The 18,487-nt window shown below is 46.2% G+C and overlaps 1 protein-coding gene across 7 annotated transcripts in view; it reads right to left on the reverse strand.

The window, feature by feature from the left end:
* The window catches only part of LOC6738797, a 47,770-nt gene continuing 29,283 nt past the window's right edge, over positions 1-18,487 (reverse strand). For 2 of the 7 annotated variants that reach the window (XM_044923050.1, XM_039294011.2), the window contains 12 exons: positions 8,295-8,492; positions 6,311-6,859; positions 5,564-5,661; positions 5,405-5,499; positions 5,210-5,331; positions 4,573-4,950; positions 4,283-4,510; positions 3,876-4,220; positions 3,142-3,817; positions 2,847-3,018; positions 1,920-2,024; positions 1-1,600 (listed from right to left, as the gene is read on the reverse strand). In XM_044923050.1, the coding sequence (XP_044778985.1) occupies positions 1,282-1,600; positions 1,920-2,024; positions 2,847-3,018; positions 3,142-3,817; positions 3,876-4,220; positions 4,283-4,510; positions 4,573-4,950; positions 5,210-5,331; positions 5,405-5,499; positions 5,564-5,661; positions 6,311-6,859; positions 8,295-8,492 (3,285 nt within the window). In that variant the 3' untranslated portion in view covers positions 1-1,281. Of the gene's footprint in view, positions 1,601-1,919; positions 2,025-2,846; positions 3,019-3,141; positions 3,818-3,875; positions 4,221-4,282; positions 4,511-4,572; positions 4,951-5,209; positions 5,332-5,404; positions 5,500-5,563; positions 5,662-6,310; positions 6,860-8,294; positions 8,493-12,178; positions 14,157-18,122; positions 18,359-18,487 lie in introns of those variants that run through there. The other 5 variants (XM_039294008.2, XM_044923051.1, XM_044923049.1 and 2 more) reach the window with 5 other exon arrangements.

Here is an 18,487-nt window from a genome sequence, read left to right on the forward strand (position 1 = left end):
TTGTAAAGTTTATAAAGTGATTCGGAAAAGGATATCAAAGAATCGAAGAACTAGTATTTTGATTTAGTAACGATAGTCAACAAGGATTTTAAGTTTCAACTAGAGCTAGTCCCAAGTTTTTCGCAAACTCAAATAAAGCAGTATCACCCATATCCATGTAGCTTAATCCGACGGATAATAATCTAGATTTGGAAATCCATGCTGTCTTACTTCAATAAATCGTGTTAAATTGTGTTCATCAGCTTTCACCACTTGCGTTTTGTGGAAGTAGACTACAAGATACTTAATCTTGCTACTAAAGTAAGCAATATAATCTATACATCCTTTGACCGAAGATCGGCTAATACTCTATATGTTGGTATACAAAGTTTTTTGTTACAATAATTTCAAACTACTATAGTTTACTATCCAAAGAACTAAGGAAAACCATTTGTACTACATCAAATTATTTATATTTTAACTAGAGTAGGTCTGAACCAGCAGAAAGACATAAACTCATTATTGAAAAAATATATTTTTTTGTAACATTTTAAATTAGAATAGCGTGGTCTATAATACATGCAGACATCAATGGGCAGCCAGTAAGACATGTTTAAATATTCTGTTTATTCTGTTTTATTTTGACCGTAACATTTGATTTAACTACTCAAGGAAAGTAACGACTTACATAAATAGTACAGTAGTAAGTTATTCATAAAGCTTGTGTGATCGATCTAGGTATGTTTCGCTATATATGGCATTCGCACTATGCGTATTCTATGGTAACAAGTACATCTAACTTTAGTTTCGTTTAACTTTATTTGTCTTCATATCGTTATGGGAAGATTAAAATGGCGAATGTGCGGAGCGTTGTGTTCTGAAATGTAATCTCGCCAAGGTCGGGCACTTAGTCAGTTATGGAATGTATAAAAGTTCAATATCAGCTTTGGACCCAAAAGTGCAGTTTTCACGTATCAAGCTCACGCTGTCCTACAAGCTCATGAAATCCTAATTGAATATCTAGAAAGTCGCCTAGGATTCTCACTCATTATCGTTTCCTGTTTATTCAATATCTTTCTCTACTTTTATGTGCGCTGTTAATGATTAAACTAATCTGAATACTAACCATCACTAGATCTGACTCTAGATGGTTAAAATAAATAATTGTGCTAGTGCGAGTCGGAAATCAAAGGCGACTTTCTAAATGTATCTTGTATGTACGTGTAGTTTATCTGGATAGTTTGTGACGGATCTATGGGTAAGTACGTTCCGCGGCGTCGTGCTCCTGCCAAGTCGTCCTCATCAGACGTCCGTTTCGGTGCTCGACTGGTTGTGAATGCTGGTGGGCAGAGGCGCCTGGTGGGAGAGCTGCTTCTGCAGCGGCGGCGGTGGCTGGGTGGGCCCTTGACCCTCATCCGTGCTTGTCGGCAGCAGCAGGGGCAGCGATTTCTGCATGCACACCACTCCCGGCGACTGGTACTGCGATCTTGGGCTGGGCGGCGTGGGCGTGGCCGGGATCTGGTGCCAGTTAATACTGTTCTGGGAGGTTATGTTGCGGGTCTTGCGCAGCGGCGGGTTCTTCGTCGACGTGGAGAAGGCCATGCCACGGCGCAGGGGAACTCTGCGGGAGCCACGGAGACAACGGGACGAAGGACACGCATTAGCAACGGTGGGTTGGTTAGTCGATGGCGGGCACATGGCGGTGGGCACAGGGCGGGGCGATTGCGATGAGGCGCAGGATGTGGGTTATGAGATCGGGATCGATCGATTTCAGGACGATGCACGAGTGGATAAACGACAGGTCGCAACGTTATATTTTGTATTTTTGGTTCGGTTTTTGGAAGGGGAAAGACGAAGGACAAAGACACAGGTTATACACGGGTTACACACAATCAGACGTGGCACTTGGGGGACTCTAATCTCTACGGAGAGACACTCACCTCGTTGGGCTCGGCGGCGGGTAGGAAATGCCGCGGTGGCTGGGCGACAACAACATGTTGCCCGAGTGGCTCGTCGTGGAGCCGGGCACGAGCAGAGTATTGTTACTACAAGTAGGACAAAGGTTATACTGTAAAGAGCACAGGCTGCCGGATTCGGATCCGGTGTCGGAACTGGGGTAGCGGAAACTCAAGCGGTGGGCAGTGGGCGGTGACGTTAAAAGGATAATAGGCGTGTTTCCCCTAACTAAAACGCAATGCAGCAGTCACAAGAAACAAAAGAAAACAATCACAGCTGCGAAAGCCGAAGTATGAAATACCCTTTCTGTTAACTTGGTGGAGTGAACATTAAAAAATTAGGCATGGTGCTTTATGCCACTTCTTTCAGGAGTCGGACTGAAGTGGATTAAGACCGCAAAGCGGAATTAGACTCAAATAATAATGGTGTTAAATTCATGTTTTAACTTCTATTTTTAAGAAAATCATTAAAAGGGTATTCATATCTTGACATATTAAATACAAATTATATTAGCACAAATGATATTTGGAGTGGCAGGTGGTGATTAGTCATGAATCCAAGTCGTACAGTTCACAATAAAAATGTTTATTTTCTTGCTTTTGGTTTTAATATATAAAATATGACTACAGTAGGTACTAGCTAAAAACAATGTATAAATATGATGACTAAATGTAGAGTATGGTACAACATAAACAGAGTGAAACCGATCCCTGCGAACGCTCACAAATGACTGGACAGGTATCTGAATTGGTGATCTGGTGGTCTGGTGATCTGGTGATCTGGGGATCTGGTGAGCTATGTGAATGGTTTGGTGGTGTGTGCTAGCTTGATTTTGTTAAAAGCCGGTCATGATCAGTGGCGGTGGTGGTGGTTGGTGGTGGTGTTGGTGGTGCACCCTCTACGCAACTTACGTGTGGCTGTGATGCATGTTCAGGTTGGGCAGGCTCTGGCCCAGATGGTTCATTGGCTGCACGGAGAGCGTGTTCGCCGACTTGGAGCCCATCTGGCCGATAATGCCCATCTTGGTCTTGTGCAGACCACTGATCAATTGCTGCTTGCCCTTCAGGTTCACTCCGTGGTTGCCTGCAATTGTGAACGGTTACGAGAACATATGATTAGTTATTGTTATATTTCTAGACCTTTAAAATTTCTTAAATATATATCCCAAAAACCAAGAACCTGGATATCCCAAGCCTGATTACTCACCTGTCATTATGCTGGAGCCCTCGTCGCTGGACACCGAGTTTGTCTTTTCAAAGTCGACGGATATGTTGCGGGAGTCGTTCCACTCGACGCTGCCGCTGTGGCTGTTGTTCGCACTGGAGACGTGGCTGCAGATGGAGGAGTTCATCGGTGACTTGCGTACGCCCAGGGAATCGGCGGTGCCGCCGCTGGTGGCACTTCCACCGAACCGGAAGCTATCGCCGCCGCCCACCGTTCCACTTCCGCTGCCGCCGCCACCGCCTCCGCGCTTCAGTCTTTGGTAGATCGTCTTGGCCCGCCACAGGGCGTCGTACCAGTTCTTGGCCTCGGTGCACTGCAGCGTAAACGCCGTGGTGGCCACCTGGAACTCATTGAGGTACACACAGTTCAGTGTATTGTTCGGCGCCAGCTGAACAATTAGCTGGTCGGTCAGGTACGGCTGCCGGATGACCTTGAGAGCGCCCAGTCCCCGCTTGGCGATCGTCTTGCACACCAGGAGGAGATCCGTGAGCAGGAAGCAGTGCACATCGGACTTGCCGAGGTTGTCCTTGAACTTGTGGTCGCCCTCCATGAACAGGTGGCGCACATGGTAGGCCGGGCATCCGCGCATCGGAGCACAGAGGTCAAACATCTGGCTGTGCTGCTTGATCAGCTTGTCCAGCATCTCGTTGTTGGTGTCCTGCAAGGATTGTGAAGCCAATATGGTAAAGGTAAATGAAGCAAATCCTGTGACTCACCACCACATCGTAGGACTCGATCCGCACCATCACGCCCTTGAGCCGCTCGTTCTCCTGTCGCATCGTCAAGTGGTTGTTCACACTGCCCACAAAGTTCTCCACGCTGTGCATCATGACGTCGATGGCCTCGATCTCCTCCACGTCGCTCATGTGCTTCTTGATGGCGGCCAGGAGGAGGCTGTACTTGGTCAGTCGCTGCATGGGTCGCACCACAATGTCCGCGAGTCGCAGGCGGTTGCACATCTTCTGCGACTCGCACCACGCCAAGTAGGAGGTGAATAAGGCATTGTTATGGTTTAGCTCCTTGCAGTAGAACTGGCAGGTGCTCTGTTCCGCACAGTAGATCTGCCAAGGATTTCCCAGGTACATAAGCAATATATGTAAGAATATTCGTTCTCAAGACCCACCTTATATGGCGCAAAAATGGAGGCGAAGGAAAGGAACCCCTCCTGAAAAAAAGCGCATCTCAGTGGCTCGTGGGTGATGACACTGTGTGCCACCATGGGATAGAGCCACAGTGTCCAGAACTTGATGTTCGCCTCGCACACAGCCCTCACATTGGAGAACAGTCGAGCCTGGTCCACGTCGATCAGCAGACGCTCCTCCTGCACAGCCTCCAAACAGGCTAGGAACAACTGCAAATGCATCCAAAGATCAGAGTTACTTGGGGGATGGGATTCAAAGTGTGTCCACTCACATCAGTCACTGTTTGCAGGGCGTGAATGTAGTACACCTCGGTGGTAACCAGCTCCCAAATGGCCGTTTGGATCTTCACCTCCGACTCGCTCATCGAATCGCTATTTACAAAGTCCCGCCACGATTTGTGCATACCCTGCAGATAGGCCAGTGAGTTGACCAGGTCCGGGTGATCAAAGTTCATGCTGTCCGCCCGCTGGGGCACTCCGTTCTTGGCATAGCTGTTCAGCAGCTCGCACAGCTGGCTCTGCTGGGGATTCTTGATGCCGAATATGGAGGACCACCGTTGCTTGATCTGCTTTCCGGGCGCCACTCCCGACTCGCTGGTCTCCTCGGTGGAGACGGAGGGCAGGAGTCGGGGCGGTGGTTGTCGGGAACCCTGTGGTTGACGAGATTTAACCATATTATTCATAAAATATCTACTTTTTTAGTATTCGTTGTCACATTCATTTGGGGAAGATTGAAATGCATTCAAATTCATAAGCTTAAAGCGACACTTTTAGCCCAGCCGGATATTAAGAATATTAAATGGCAGGACCCTTTTCATTAGCTTTAACTTTATTTGATCCCAGGTCAGTTAAGTTACGCCGGTGTTCCCACAAAGCACGAAACCCATCCCGTTCCCGGTTAAAACTTACAAAGGAAGCTGCCTTCTGCAGGGGCTTGCGGTTGCTGCCTCGTTCTGTGATGCAGAGATGGTGTCCAGCCAGGCTCTCCACATCGGTCTGCTCATCCACGGAAACGGGCAGGAGCGAAGGACCTGGCGGCAAAAACGGAACAAAACAAACTCAAAATGGTAATGGATCCGAGGGAGCTCAGCGCAAACGTCATACCTGCATCTAAAAAACTGGGCGTGGGATTATTGTCCGTAATGGTGATTTGTGTAAAGCTGAGGTTCCGCCTCCGCAGGGCGTGGCTGAGTGCGTTACTAAAAGTGTGGATGGATGGATTTGAAATCATTGTATCCGGAAGCGCATTATCTAGAGACTCACAGTAGTGTCACGCCTTTGGTGGCCGGAATGAACTCCTCATCTGGCTGCTGCGACGAGTCCAGGCAGAATGACACGGAGAAGAACTCGGAACTGGAGACCTAAACAAATGAATGAGTCCAGCATTAAGTGGGCGAATAAGAGCTATCTTATTGACGCAGAACCCAATCTGTTAATTCGCGGAACGAACCCAAACAGAAGGACCTTTCAATCTAGCCTTCGAAAAGGCCACAAAGAGATGCACTGGAAAAAATTAACAGCACTCTCTTTGATGGCCCTCCGAAGTGTGAAGATTGCATCTGGAGGTCGCGTGGAAATGGGATGTAGTTGATTCTGCATCCCATCCGCCCACAAAAACTACTGCAAATAAAAACCAAACATCAAGGAATATTCTCCGTGTTGGTGTTGGTCGGAAACGAGGCGGAATTCTTGCTCGGCAAGTGACAGAAAAGCGGGTGGCGGCAGTGGAAAACCAAAAAAGGAAAATGGAAAAAGGAAAGGATAGCTGGAAAAGTTCTAGAACAACTTTTGCTGATTACGGCGACAAAGGCAAATAAAGAAATTAAAAATGTACATTCCCCGCCCATCCAGCAGTTGACACCATCGCCAATCATAATTCACCATCCTTAGCTGCAGGCTTATTTCTCGCCGGGGTGACAGGACCTTCTGATTGTGCAGCCATTCGAGATCTGTTTGTCTTTTGACCAGGTGAATCAAGGGCTCCAGTTGATTCACTTGATACCCACTCACCTCGCTGCGCGTCAGCAGTGGCTTCTTGCGCTTCATGAACGAGGATTTCTTTTTCACCGTCGAACCGGAGGACGTGGAGCAGCCAACCGGGGAGGTTAGGCCACCACCACCTGCACCGCCACCACCACCAACTCCGCCGCCGCCCAAGGTCGCGGATGTGGCGCTGTGCGGACTCAGCGTCGAGGACGAGGATGTGGCCGCCGCCTCGCCAGCAGACTGAAAGTGTTTGGAGGAGGGTACAGCATGAGTAGACGTGGTGGAGGTGGTGGTGCCGCTGGCGGAGCTGACGCCGCCAGGCGGTTGCTGATGATGGTGCTGGTGCTGGTGCTGGTGGAAGGATCCGGCACTGGGGTGACCGGTACCAAAGCAGGACGAGCTGGCCGTCGTCGTGGTTTCGTCGAGAGTGGGCGAGAGCATCAGCGAAGGCATCCGCCGCACGATCTGCGGTGCCTGCGTGTAAATTGTGGGTGGGTGGTGCGGTGGGGAGTGCGAGAAGGGCTGTGGTGCCGAGGGTGACAGGCAACCGCCCGCTCGTTCACCCTTTTCAGTCTGAGATTTTGTTTTTTTCGGTATCAGCGGGATGTTTCAGCGGTCAGCAAACAAATAAAAACCAAAGTTTATTAAGCCCATTTAGGTATTATATAGGAACAGCGAGGGAGAGAGAGAGAGAGATAGAGAAATAAAGAGAGAAGAACAGAGAGTAGAAGACAGATATTGTGAGCATATTTTGTTGGGTGGTTACTTCACAATGTACTCTATATGTTCTAAAAATTCTATTCTACAGTGCTAATCTACCAAGTTTGGCCAATTGTTAAGCAATACTTAGCACCAAAAGCTATTAACAACAGTGCAATAGTAACATTATTAATATCCTTATAATGCAAAACAACTTTAACAGAAAATGGTATCTTATTACAGAGTCCTTTCGCAACAGGCATATGCATAATACCATAATACAATTCATTTTACACTATTATTTGTAATTTGAAAAACAAAAAAATGTATCCTTTGAAACAATGAAATAGATTCGGAAATTCTATCTTACATGAACTACGCTCGTAACAGCTTTTAGATCTTATAAAACTTGAAAACCTTATTTAAGCAACGGCTAGTTCAATTTAAAACTTTGAACCATAAATTAAACGTAAAATTCAAGGAAAGAGGGTGAACATCGCAGAAAGTCACGTACGGCTTAAGTCGACAACAAAAATCCAGTAACTAACAAGTACAAAAAGTTAGTGCAAAGTAAAAAACAACTGACTGTGCTTAAATCAATGACAGCTACAAAAAGAGGAGAAATAGTTAAAAAAAAAAATCAGAATAAACACAAATCAAAGACAGACGAAAGCAGCAGCCAAAGTAATTTGTTATCAATTTGCGAAAGGACTTTCACTCGAGGGACTAAAACGCAGGAATAGCGAACATACAGTGAAAACACACTACACTGTACAGCCCACACTACAAACGGGATAACTATAATCTAAAATCAAGATTTTCAAACGATATGTACAAATATTATTGTAAATGGATCGATAAGTTCTTAATTCAGTTTATAGGAATTTAATTAATATTTTCCGCTTGACAATTTTGCTATATGTTGTTATATTGTCAATTATCAAAACATTTCTTTTTTTAATTTAATTTAAGAATAGCTAAAGTTCCACTTGCATTTGGGTGTAAACATGTGCAACTTTCCAAAAAACCTTTTATCCATTGCGAAAAGTACTTATATAAGTCGGAACTGGAAATTTGTTTGAACAGTTCGAAAGTTTTTTTTAACAATATATACTTTAATTTATAGCTGCCATGGAAACAGGCGGAAAATGTCTGGCTAATTAAAATTCTTGATTTGAAACCATAGTTTTTCTCGCAGTGAACGCTGTCCAGGCAAGATGGATGTGCTGACTAAGTGGCCAACTCCTAGCAGTTGGCCGATGGACTAGCATGTGCCCTTGCCCTCGGTCCCCCGACCACTTGCACTTACCACATTGGCCTGCCGGCCCAGCGATCCTGGGGCTCCATTGGTGGCGAACAGTCCGCTGGTGGCGCCGATGCCACCGGCTGTGGTGGCGGTGGTGCTGGTGGTGGCGGTGGTGCTGGTGGCCATTCCCGGAGGACCGTGCTGGCAGGCCACCACACCCGAGTCGAGGCCATCCAAGTGCGTGAGACTCTTCGATTTCAGCTGGAACGGAAAATGGGATCGAAATCTGTGAGTCCGGGTGCAATCATTGAAGCGTGAGACAGATATTCATAATTAAATTTTATTCGCGTTATTAAGGGCTTTTCACATATTGTTTTTCATATGTTGCCACCGATTCCGGTTCGGTTTCATTCGAATGAAGAGTGCAATTTAAATGTGTGGTCTTTTATGGTTGAAATCAATATATAGCTACAAAAAATAAATAAAGGAAGGGCATGGCCTTAAAAAATGCTTAATTAAGAATATTATGAAAAGTATAGCACAGTTTTTAAACCAGATTAAAGCTTCTTATAAATGCATAGAAACCGAGATGACTGATTTATAGCCAGAGCATAAATCTCAAAAAGGAATCTGGATGTCGATGAGCTCAGCTTTTTGTTTTTTATCCAATCCATAAGCTATAAAAAGCCATACTGCGGATACGCATTTGTATATTTTAAGATCCTTGCGGAAATGTATTGTGTTGCACGCGAAGACCTTCGTGGGCGCAACCGAGTCAATGCCACCAAGACCGTGCATCCAGTGGAGCCACATCGAATTACTGAATATTCGCGCTTAATGCTGAGAATAATGTTTTGAATGCTTGGCTGCAGGGCGTTGCAGGACAATGAAAAGTGTTCCGGCATTTGCCGGGCAAAAATAAATTGCTTGCGGCGGGGTGGCCAACTGGGTAATGTGGCAACTAGGCAACTGGGCAACTAGGCAACTAGGCAACCCGGCAGCCGGGCATCTTGGCTATGTCGATGGAGAACCACCAACGAAAAGATGCATCGAGAACAAAAAGATTGAGTCAGCGGGCGAGAGAGCCCTAGTCGTGTCCTCGAGGACTTCCTCCCTCGCCTAATGCACCGAGATTACATCAGTCAAGTGCCCCCAGCTGGCCGGGCACAGAGTGTGGTGGACGTGGACCAAAGTCAGGGTCCGCCCCAAAGTCAATGCCTCGCCCGCCGCCCTTCATCCGTGTCGTCCTTGCTGGGGAGGCACACACCCACCCCACTGCGATTTACACATCTCAATGCCTTGGTTTAAATTGTGCTTGACGGAAAAAAAGCGTGCTTAAATTCACATTAACCGCTGTAAAATGCAGGTGAGTCACTTAATGCCCAACTCAGGTAAGTTGAACTGGGCGTTCAAGAGACGTGGTTTTATCTACCTCCACAAGATACAATATCTTTATTTGTTTTTAAACCCTAAATGCCAAAATCCAAGAGCACCCCCAAAAATATTTCATCTACAATCAGCCAGTTCTTGGAAACATCTTTCATTGTGGCGCTGGTTAATTACGAGTGAAATTTCTGTCATATTTCCAGCTATTTGGGATTCACTTCAATTGAACAGCTCCGCATTGCCGGATCGCCAAGTGGAGGATGAGGAACTCCGAACCGAAGGCAGGGTGCGGCTTGCATGGCATCCGAGCTGCGAGAATTTAAGCTCCGGGCGGATGCCACTCAACCCCCTGGTGGCGCTAATCTCCCCCGGAACCCACGACCACCAGGACCACCGACTGGCCCGGAGTGCGCCCAAGGATACGGGCGTTGGTCTATTATTCCTGCTGACGACAATATTTCACATTCTGTTTCGGCAATTTCCAGCTGGCGGCCCTCACCCGGCGACCCCTTCGTTCGCCTTGCCCTTTACTTTGGTTTATGTTTTTGTTTCCGGTTATATTGTGAGTTGCCGCCCACTGCGGACTGGCTTACTCTGCCAGGATTTGCTGAGGAATTGGGTATATTGGAATAGCACAAATGGTAAAGGGTGAACAAGAAATGGTATAAGAGCAAAAAGAAATAGTATTGTACCAAAAAACTAGATTGAAATGAAGTAGGTAGAAGGAAAAAATTCCAAAAAATTAAATAATTACTATCATATAATTATAATAAATGTGTAAAATATATACTAAGCTAATACTTTTTAAGAGTATAGAATATCTTTGAGTTGTCACTGTCATAAAATCACATTTGCCCTTTTGACTCTTTCGTCTTTTGGCTTAGTTTGGCCTTTGGCTTCCCACACACAAAACAAAAAGGATTTCAACAACGATTTATTCTCGTAGTTTGCCATAAAATAAACACTTCTCTATTGTGGAATCCGGGCTGAGGAAATAATAGTTCTGATTGTTTATACAGCGTCGGAAAAATGCAATGCGGCACTGCATAATTTACGGCTTTTGGGGGGATAAAATTAACTTACAATTTTACAAGCCCGATTATCTAATCACTCAAAGACTTCAACTCGTGTGATTTCCATGTTAACAAGTCTGCTTAAAGGACAGCAATCGGGAAAAAGAAGGAAACATGTCACATAACATGGAAAATCACTTCGGGATTTCAGTTGGACACCCTTCGAAATGAATGTCCTGTGCTCAGAACTTTAAGAGCAAAATAAGGAATTGCAAAAGGAACTGCAAGGTATGCGAGTGAAATTCAAGAGATTTATGAGGTTAACCACATATCAACAGAATTTAAGGCAATTAAGCTGTGACATTTAATTCATTCAGTTATTTTGCCATAATTGCTTTCGCCTACGTGCATTCATTCAGTTTTCTTTGCCTTTGAGCAGAGACCGCCACTAATAGGATTAGATTTAGCAATAAACGTACAAATTATGATTACGGGCGAGGATGAGGATGCCCAACATCTGTCCATGAAGCTCCTGCGAAAATATTTGCCTTACTCAGTGATGAAATGATGATAATCAGATGGCAAATCCACTTTCTTGTCTGCAAAACAAGGCATTGCCCGTAGAAATAAAAGCATAGTAGTACTTTGCTGAGGCTTTCATGTGGATTTCATCCGGCATTTGGAGCTCCCAATGGCGGGCTGGTCAAATCGCTGATGCAATTTATTGCTTGGCTGCACTGGCGCTAATGCCTCTAAATATCTTCCGGCGACAATTGAATTCCCCGCGCACATATGGTTTCCATACGACCACACTGCGTATACGTAATGTGCATAATATCGATGTTAAAATATTTATGAAATCCATGAAGGTCACAGTCGTTATGGCCATTCCATTGAGGCATTAACTCCACTGCCAAACAGAATTTATGTGCACTTAGCCAGCACTCGTTTAAGAATAATTTAGTTAATAACAACATGATCTCATTTATATTTCATATGTTAAATGCCTCTTTGCAAAATTAAAATGTTTGATTCGCAGTCACTTAAATCAAAATTGTAACTCTATTAAGGCACTTTTCGCACGAAAATATATGTAAACATTAACTCACTGCCAAAAACAATGATATTTGTATACACACTTGCTTTTTAAATTTTTAAATTATTTTTAAGTTACTAAAATGATGACGAAGGTGATAAAAAAACGTTTTATTAACATGTTTGAGAGTGCGTTAAATAATTGATAGGTGCTAAAGGATCTTTGGGGATGCTGGTCTTATGAATCCCCAAATGACGTAATGTCCGTAAATATACTTTTGCTGTTGCTCACAAGTAATTGTGTAATTTAATGCCCCAACTTAAAACGCAAACAGGAAAACAGGAGCGAAGAACAGAAGGAAATAAAACAAAAATACGAGCGTACATAAGACTGAAAAAATATGTTTATTCTCATTTCGCTAAGTAAACATTTGATTAGGCCGCGCATAATTTGATGACCACCGCCTCCTCCTGATCACCAGGTGGTAATCCAGCAGTTATTTCGGGACTCACCTGCAGCTTGCTGTTGGGCGGCGAGACGACCAAGCAGATCTTCATGGTGGCCCGGAGGAACTCCTCGCGTTTCGTGCTAAGGTCAGGGGTCAAGGAGCCGGGCGAGGTCACCGCCGACTGCTTGTGCGGCGCCTTCTTCGGCGACGTAACGCTGGGCAGGAACGGATTCAGACTGCGCACCAGACTGGCCGAGTTGAACTTGCCGCCGCCGCCATCATTGCTACTTCCGCCGGATGGAGGCGACGCCGAGTTGGCTCCACTCTGTGGAGCCTGCTGCTGCTGGTGGTGAAGCAGTCGGGTGGGTGAGTTCAGGCTGAACAGCTTCCTGCGATGCCGACCTGGCGTGGAGGAGGAACTGGAAGCGGGACTGGGTGTGGGACCAGGCGGCCCTCCTCCTTCGCTGTGCGTCGACTCCTGCGATCCTGCTCGACTGTATGACGGCGTTGGCAGCTGGGCGGACCTACTGCCCGCACAGCCATACTTCCCGTCCAGCTGCAGATCCTCCGTCGTTGGCTCGCCGCCCTCCACGGCTCCATCCTCGCTGTAGGTGCTGTGATAGGTGCGCGCCGTGATCTCTGGCAGAAAGGGATTGTTGGGGGACGTCAGGGTGTACTGGTAGTAGCCACCGCCGCCGCCACTGCTACTTGTCTCCACCGGCAGCGTGGCATCCGTATCATCGGGCGTGCTTTCCTCGGGAAAGGAGCCGCCCTGGAAGTCATGGCCACCACCCACGCCACTGCTGCTGGAGAGGTAGGCACCCAGTTGCTCCCACTCCCCGGAGGAGGAGTTGTGCGAGGACACCGTGAATCCCTCGTTTGAGTGACCCTGGCAGCTCCTAGAGCTCTCGTTGCTGCTCTTAAAGAGGAAGTTCTGCAGCCGGGTCAGCCGGATGGAGCTGCTGTCGCTGGTCAGGCTGCAGCTCCTACTGCTGTTCCCAGGCGCTGAGGAAGCGTTCGTTGTGATGGGCTGCTGCTCGCTCCGACTGCTTTTTTGCGTCTCCAGACGACGTCTATCTTGGCCTTCGATGGGCACTGCTGCTCCTGCTCCTGCTCCTGTTCCTGCTCCAGTTCCTCCTGTTCCATCGGCTGCAGCTGCGCCCGCTGATGTGCTCACCTCGCCACCCATGGAGGCCCAGTAGAAGACGCTATTCTGGGAGCCACTCAGCTCGCCCAGTTCGCAACTGCTCTCCAAGGAAGTGCTCGAATTGGTGGTGGCAACGCTGCTCAGGTGCTGATAGGCGTACTCCGGCGGCGTGCACTCGTCCGGACTGTCCAGCAGCAGGGCGGGATTGATGTGTCCGCCGACACCCACGCCCACTCCCAATCCCAGACCCGGCAAATTCAAGTGGCTCAGGGCAAATGGCAGGCGGTTATTGTTGTCCGAGCGCAGGGTACTCGGCGGCGGTGGAGTGGCCCGACTCTTGGCCTTCAGTTCCTCCGCAGTCGGTTCCTGTCGCTTGATCTCCAAGGATCGATGATCGCCGCGGCGGAAGGAGCGCCGCAAGCGCTCTGCGAACTTTGACTGCTTGGGCGGCTTGTCCTTGGGCGGTTTGTCCTTGGACCTGCCCAGCAGATTGGTCCTCTCAGTCTTGTCTTCCTTCTCCAGGAGTTTCTCGTGCATATCCGTCGCCGGAATGGGTATCTCGGCCTGGTCCAAAGCCACTGGTCGCTGGTTGCTGGCTAGTGTAATCGGTGGCGCCGCAAAGCCACCACCCATTACGGCCGCCCTTCGCCGTGGTGGTTGATCCTCCTCTTACCCCGATTCGGTGGTTCACCCCGCAATGGGTGCTCTTTAAATTAGCTGGTCCGTGGTTTGTTATTCACTAATTCGTTAATTTATGAAGCGTTGATTTCCCCAAGATTCACACCGAGATGTGTTTCCCTTTTAGTTTGACTAACACTAGGTGCGTTTAAAGCGATTTCGTAATAAGTAGTATGCTCGTATTGCTTATTCTATTATCTTAGCTTTTGTTGGCTTGCTGAAATTAAAGAAAGGGATCGAAAATGGTTAGTTATGTTACATTTCACCTTTCAACTTTGAAATCGATGATATCGAGGAGCGGGTGCACAGATAACTCTATGCTCTAATGTTTAAATGCAACCTTTGCCTTATTTATCAGCAATTGTAGCACTGAGTAGCTATTTGAATATATTTAAAAAACACCTCTTTCGAAAGCAACCCAAAAATGAGTAATGCAAATAAGCACTTCCTGAGCAAATCAATTTAGGATAATCCATTCATTCATAATCCTCCAACGTTATTGCTATTTTTCGCCCTTCGATTTGTGTGTGCAACCTTTAAAGTTTTCGGTTGTTATGGAAATTGGGAAAACGTGTTAGCATTTCAAATGAGACGGCGAGCTTGCCCCGCGGGGTTTTTCACATCATTTTGCGAATCCTGGCTGCGGATGCGAATGAAAAGCGATTGGCAATCGATGGAAAATACGAAAAGTTTAATCAATGTGCATATTTTGCTGTCAACCGATTGGCAAAACTGAATTAATCAGACCGAATCGAAACCAATTTGGCGAGTCAAAGCTCAATGGTGATGCAGTTTCATCGGAATACTTAATTAACGCTGTAAGAAGTTCTAAGCTGCAGCCAGCTACTAAAATGTAAAAAAATATAAATAAAAATATAAATATTACATATTTAAAAATTAATTTTTCCGTTTAGGGTTCGCCTTCGATTTCCCTTTAATTTTGGCCAGTTTATTGATGCTTCTGCTGCTCAGTCACGTTCTGAATTCTCGCCATAATCGTACATTTATATTCGCAACATAACTTTAAGATCTTTTCCTTTGGGGAAGAAGACCTTTTGCCTAAACAACGTTAAACAATTCCTGCGCCTATTTTACTGTTTTCAATTTTTTTTTTTCCTTTTTTTTGATTTAAGAGGGTAACTTGCTCATAAAACAGGCCAGAAAACTTTATTGTTATTAATATTATTTGCACATAAATATAACAGTGAATAAACATACAAAGTACGCTTGCGGAGGGGGTCGCAGCTCTAATACTGAGAGTTGACAGCCAAGTTGCCCCTGGCTGTTGCAAATAAATCATTGCACACGCCTGGACGCCCCTCGAGCACGCAACGCACACGATGCCCCCAAATCCTGGGGCCCTCCAAGTGGGTTTAACCAACCATCCATCCATCCATCCATTCATGTATATATGTGGAGGAACTCGGCCAGCCAGCGGATAGAGAACCAACCGGTGTGTTTGCCTGTGTTTAGGCCAAAATAATGTATAATTAAGCTGGGGCAGAGAGTTCGCCCAGACGGGTTCCTAATAAAGCCAACCATCTTTCATGCCACACACACACTCGCACACATCGGGGTGCTGACAGCTCCTCCAAGGGGGCAGAAGGAATGGGGCTGAGGAGGAGGAGGAGCTCTGTGGGCAGGGATTACAGGCTGACTCGGAGTGGGGGGCATATGGCAAGTTATTTTCAATTAAGTGTTCTTAACACGTTGCCTAATCGACAGACATGTTCCCCCGGGTCCTGGGAATAACGCCTCCTAATCACATTACTGCAAAACCAAAGGATCCGCACAAAGGTCGAGCAAAAACAGTGACACGATGTGATTCCAACCACCCAGGGATAGAGATTCGGTCTGGGAATTCGGCATCGGAAGTGGCCGGGTTTAAAGCGGCACTTTGATTTGAAATTTCGCATAAGAAGAATAGTTTATTCTAATTTATTGCTTTTAGTTAAAACAATAAAAGAATCACTCAACCTCTTTGGCACTCATTATAAAAGGTTACTGAGTATGCTTTTAAAAAGGCGCCGGCAAACCCCTTTTGCAATTTAAAAGACAAGCAAAAAGAATCAGTATTAGAACTTTAAATATTTCGCACCCCTTCCTAAGTGGTCTATATCCACACCTTGGGGTGATAACTCCCAGCCTTTGGTAATGGAAAAGGAATAAACCAACCACCCTGCATAATTGCCGCCACCTCCTAAACCAATTTAAATATTCCGCCAGGACGAGGACGAGGACGACGATTCCCTGGAGTGGGTTCAAAAAACACAGCGTTGTATCACGGCAGGGCAGGGCAAATCGCAGAACGTTTAAAGATAAGCGAGCATGTTGTTCGCCTCTCATTAAATTAAATTAAATGTGTGTCTTGCGATAAAATTTTATATTCAAGACCCCACTCCTGCCGGCGGATGGGATGGGGTTGATGTTGGTGTTGGAATGGGTGGCCAAGGGGGTTTTTGGGTCGCCAGTGGGCGCATGAGGCGCTTTTCAATTTCAGTGCAGCAACAAAATCCCTCCGCCACCGCGACACAAACAACAACTAGCCGCGAAGCGCCGTCATTTCCGCTGCCTGTCAGAGCAGCAACAATTTAATTTTTATTGTTATGATGTCATCAGCATAAGAACCAGGCCCGTGCCATTTGCAGCACCCGCAGAGCAAGGAACTCGTGAATCCCAGGCCGAAGGAACCCACTACACAGAGAACTCAGAACTCAGAACCCAGACACCAGACATCCATACCCGAAGAGAGCTTCCTTCTGGACGACGTGAACCACATACAAATTGGCGTGGCAGTGGCAGTGGTGGTGTGATGGAGTCCGAGTGCCCGCTGAAATAACACAACCACTATCCCCAGGACACCGGAGGAGCATCTTTCGCTCCAAGAGCGATTTATGCGCGAATTGTACCCTTGGGCAACACCACGATTGACTCGAGCCGCTGACCAGTCACCGATGAACTTCCAATTGGCCCGGTTCAACACCTCAAGTACAGGACAGCTTCGATAAACTAACAAAATAGTTATGTAAATAGAATTAAGTATAATTTCCTAATACTATATTTAGCAGATACTTAGTGGATTTCCTTCCAGGATAGGTTTTCAAGATCGTATCCTTGTCAGGATATTAATATTAATTGAATAGTAATCTGAACCAAAAACTAAGAAAGTTGGTAAGGAATAGCCCAAGGCCTACAGATACAATGTTCAATCTAAGGAGTTTTGACTGTACCCAGACAACCGCAGTGAGGACTTGGAATGAGTTAGAATTATGCCCCTGGCCGAAGGAGCACAATATTACGATGCCTGCTTTTATGTGGCTGTGGTAATGTAACATTTTGCTGAGCAATCAAAAGGCGCAGCAAAGTTTCCGTTCGGCTGGGGATTGCGGAGGAGGACAACGTGGCGACGAACCCCGCATCCGACTACCGAGCCCACCTGGCCAACTTGCAGCCGGAGTTTGATCGATAAACCAAGCCAGACCCGGCCCGCACCCATACCCAAACCCAAAGCCAAAACCAAACTCAAACCAAATCCCAGACAACCGGAGCGAATCGAGGTCCCCCGCTGAATCCGGCTGAAACGAGAGGCCCGAGTTTCGGTGGCAAAGTTTAATCTTTGATGCCGGCGACACATTGGGCCCAAATTGATTTTTAAAGTTATCAGCGAGCCAGCCTGTGATTTATGCACGGAGGATGGCGCAACTTTGGGCTTTGTCTTAGCAAACCGGGTCAGAGTGCAAAGTGCAAAATCGAAACAAAAACACAACTCAAAGCCACGCCAAAGTGAAACAATGCCCATCCATCATTCCGCTATCATGGGATTCAGCGCTCATCAACGGAGAAAAATCACAAATAAATTCGGATTTCACTTTTAAATAAATCTTTTGAAGTGTCTAGAATTTTAGCTTGATGATAGTAAAACAAAGGTTAAAATATTCTATTCTATTCTTTAAGGATAAAGGATGAATTTGATCTGTATTTATGAGAATTATTTAATTGAAGCATATGGTATTATTTGGGATTACCGAAAATATTGAAACTGTAGCTATCTCCCGCACTTTTAGTGCTTTAGTTCTTTTTGAAAAAGGGTTTTCCAAATCAAATTAAAAATTTATACCAAGAAGCACTGCCTTTTTCTCTCGGTGCACCCACTCCTCGATTATTGTCAGCGGCACTTACTCACCTGGGTTGGTTCATTAATGGGACCTCTTCGATTCTGATTTTGATTCCGATTCCGATTTCGATGCCGATTTTTGCTTCTTCTTTTTTCGCGTCCTCTTCCTTTTGTTGAGTCTTTGTTGCTGCTGTTTCTTCTGGCCCCCGCCGTACATTTATTTTAGCAATTTGTTTGCCTCTCGGTTGGTTTGTTTGTTTGTTTCTTTCCTCTTTCTCTCTTTCTTTCCTTGCTGTTGTTTGTTTGTTTGCCGCTCGGTTGGTTAGCTCAGCCCACACACCTAAACACTCGCGTAAAGTACTTGGGCACAGTATCCGTATTCGTATCCCTATCCCTAACCGTATCTGTAACTGTACCTGTATCTGTATCTGTAC

The sequence above is a fragment of the Drosophila simulans genome, chromosome 3L (assembly GCF_016746395.2).
Source record: "Drosophila simulans strain w501 chromosome 3L, Prin_Dsim_3.1, whole genome shotgun sequence".
NCBI lineage: Eukaryota > Metazoa > Arthropoda > Insecta > Diptera > Drosophilidae > Drosophila > Drosophila simulans.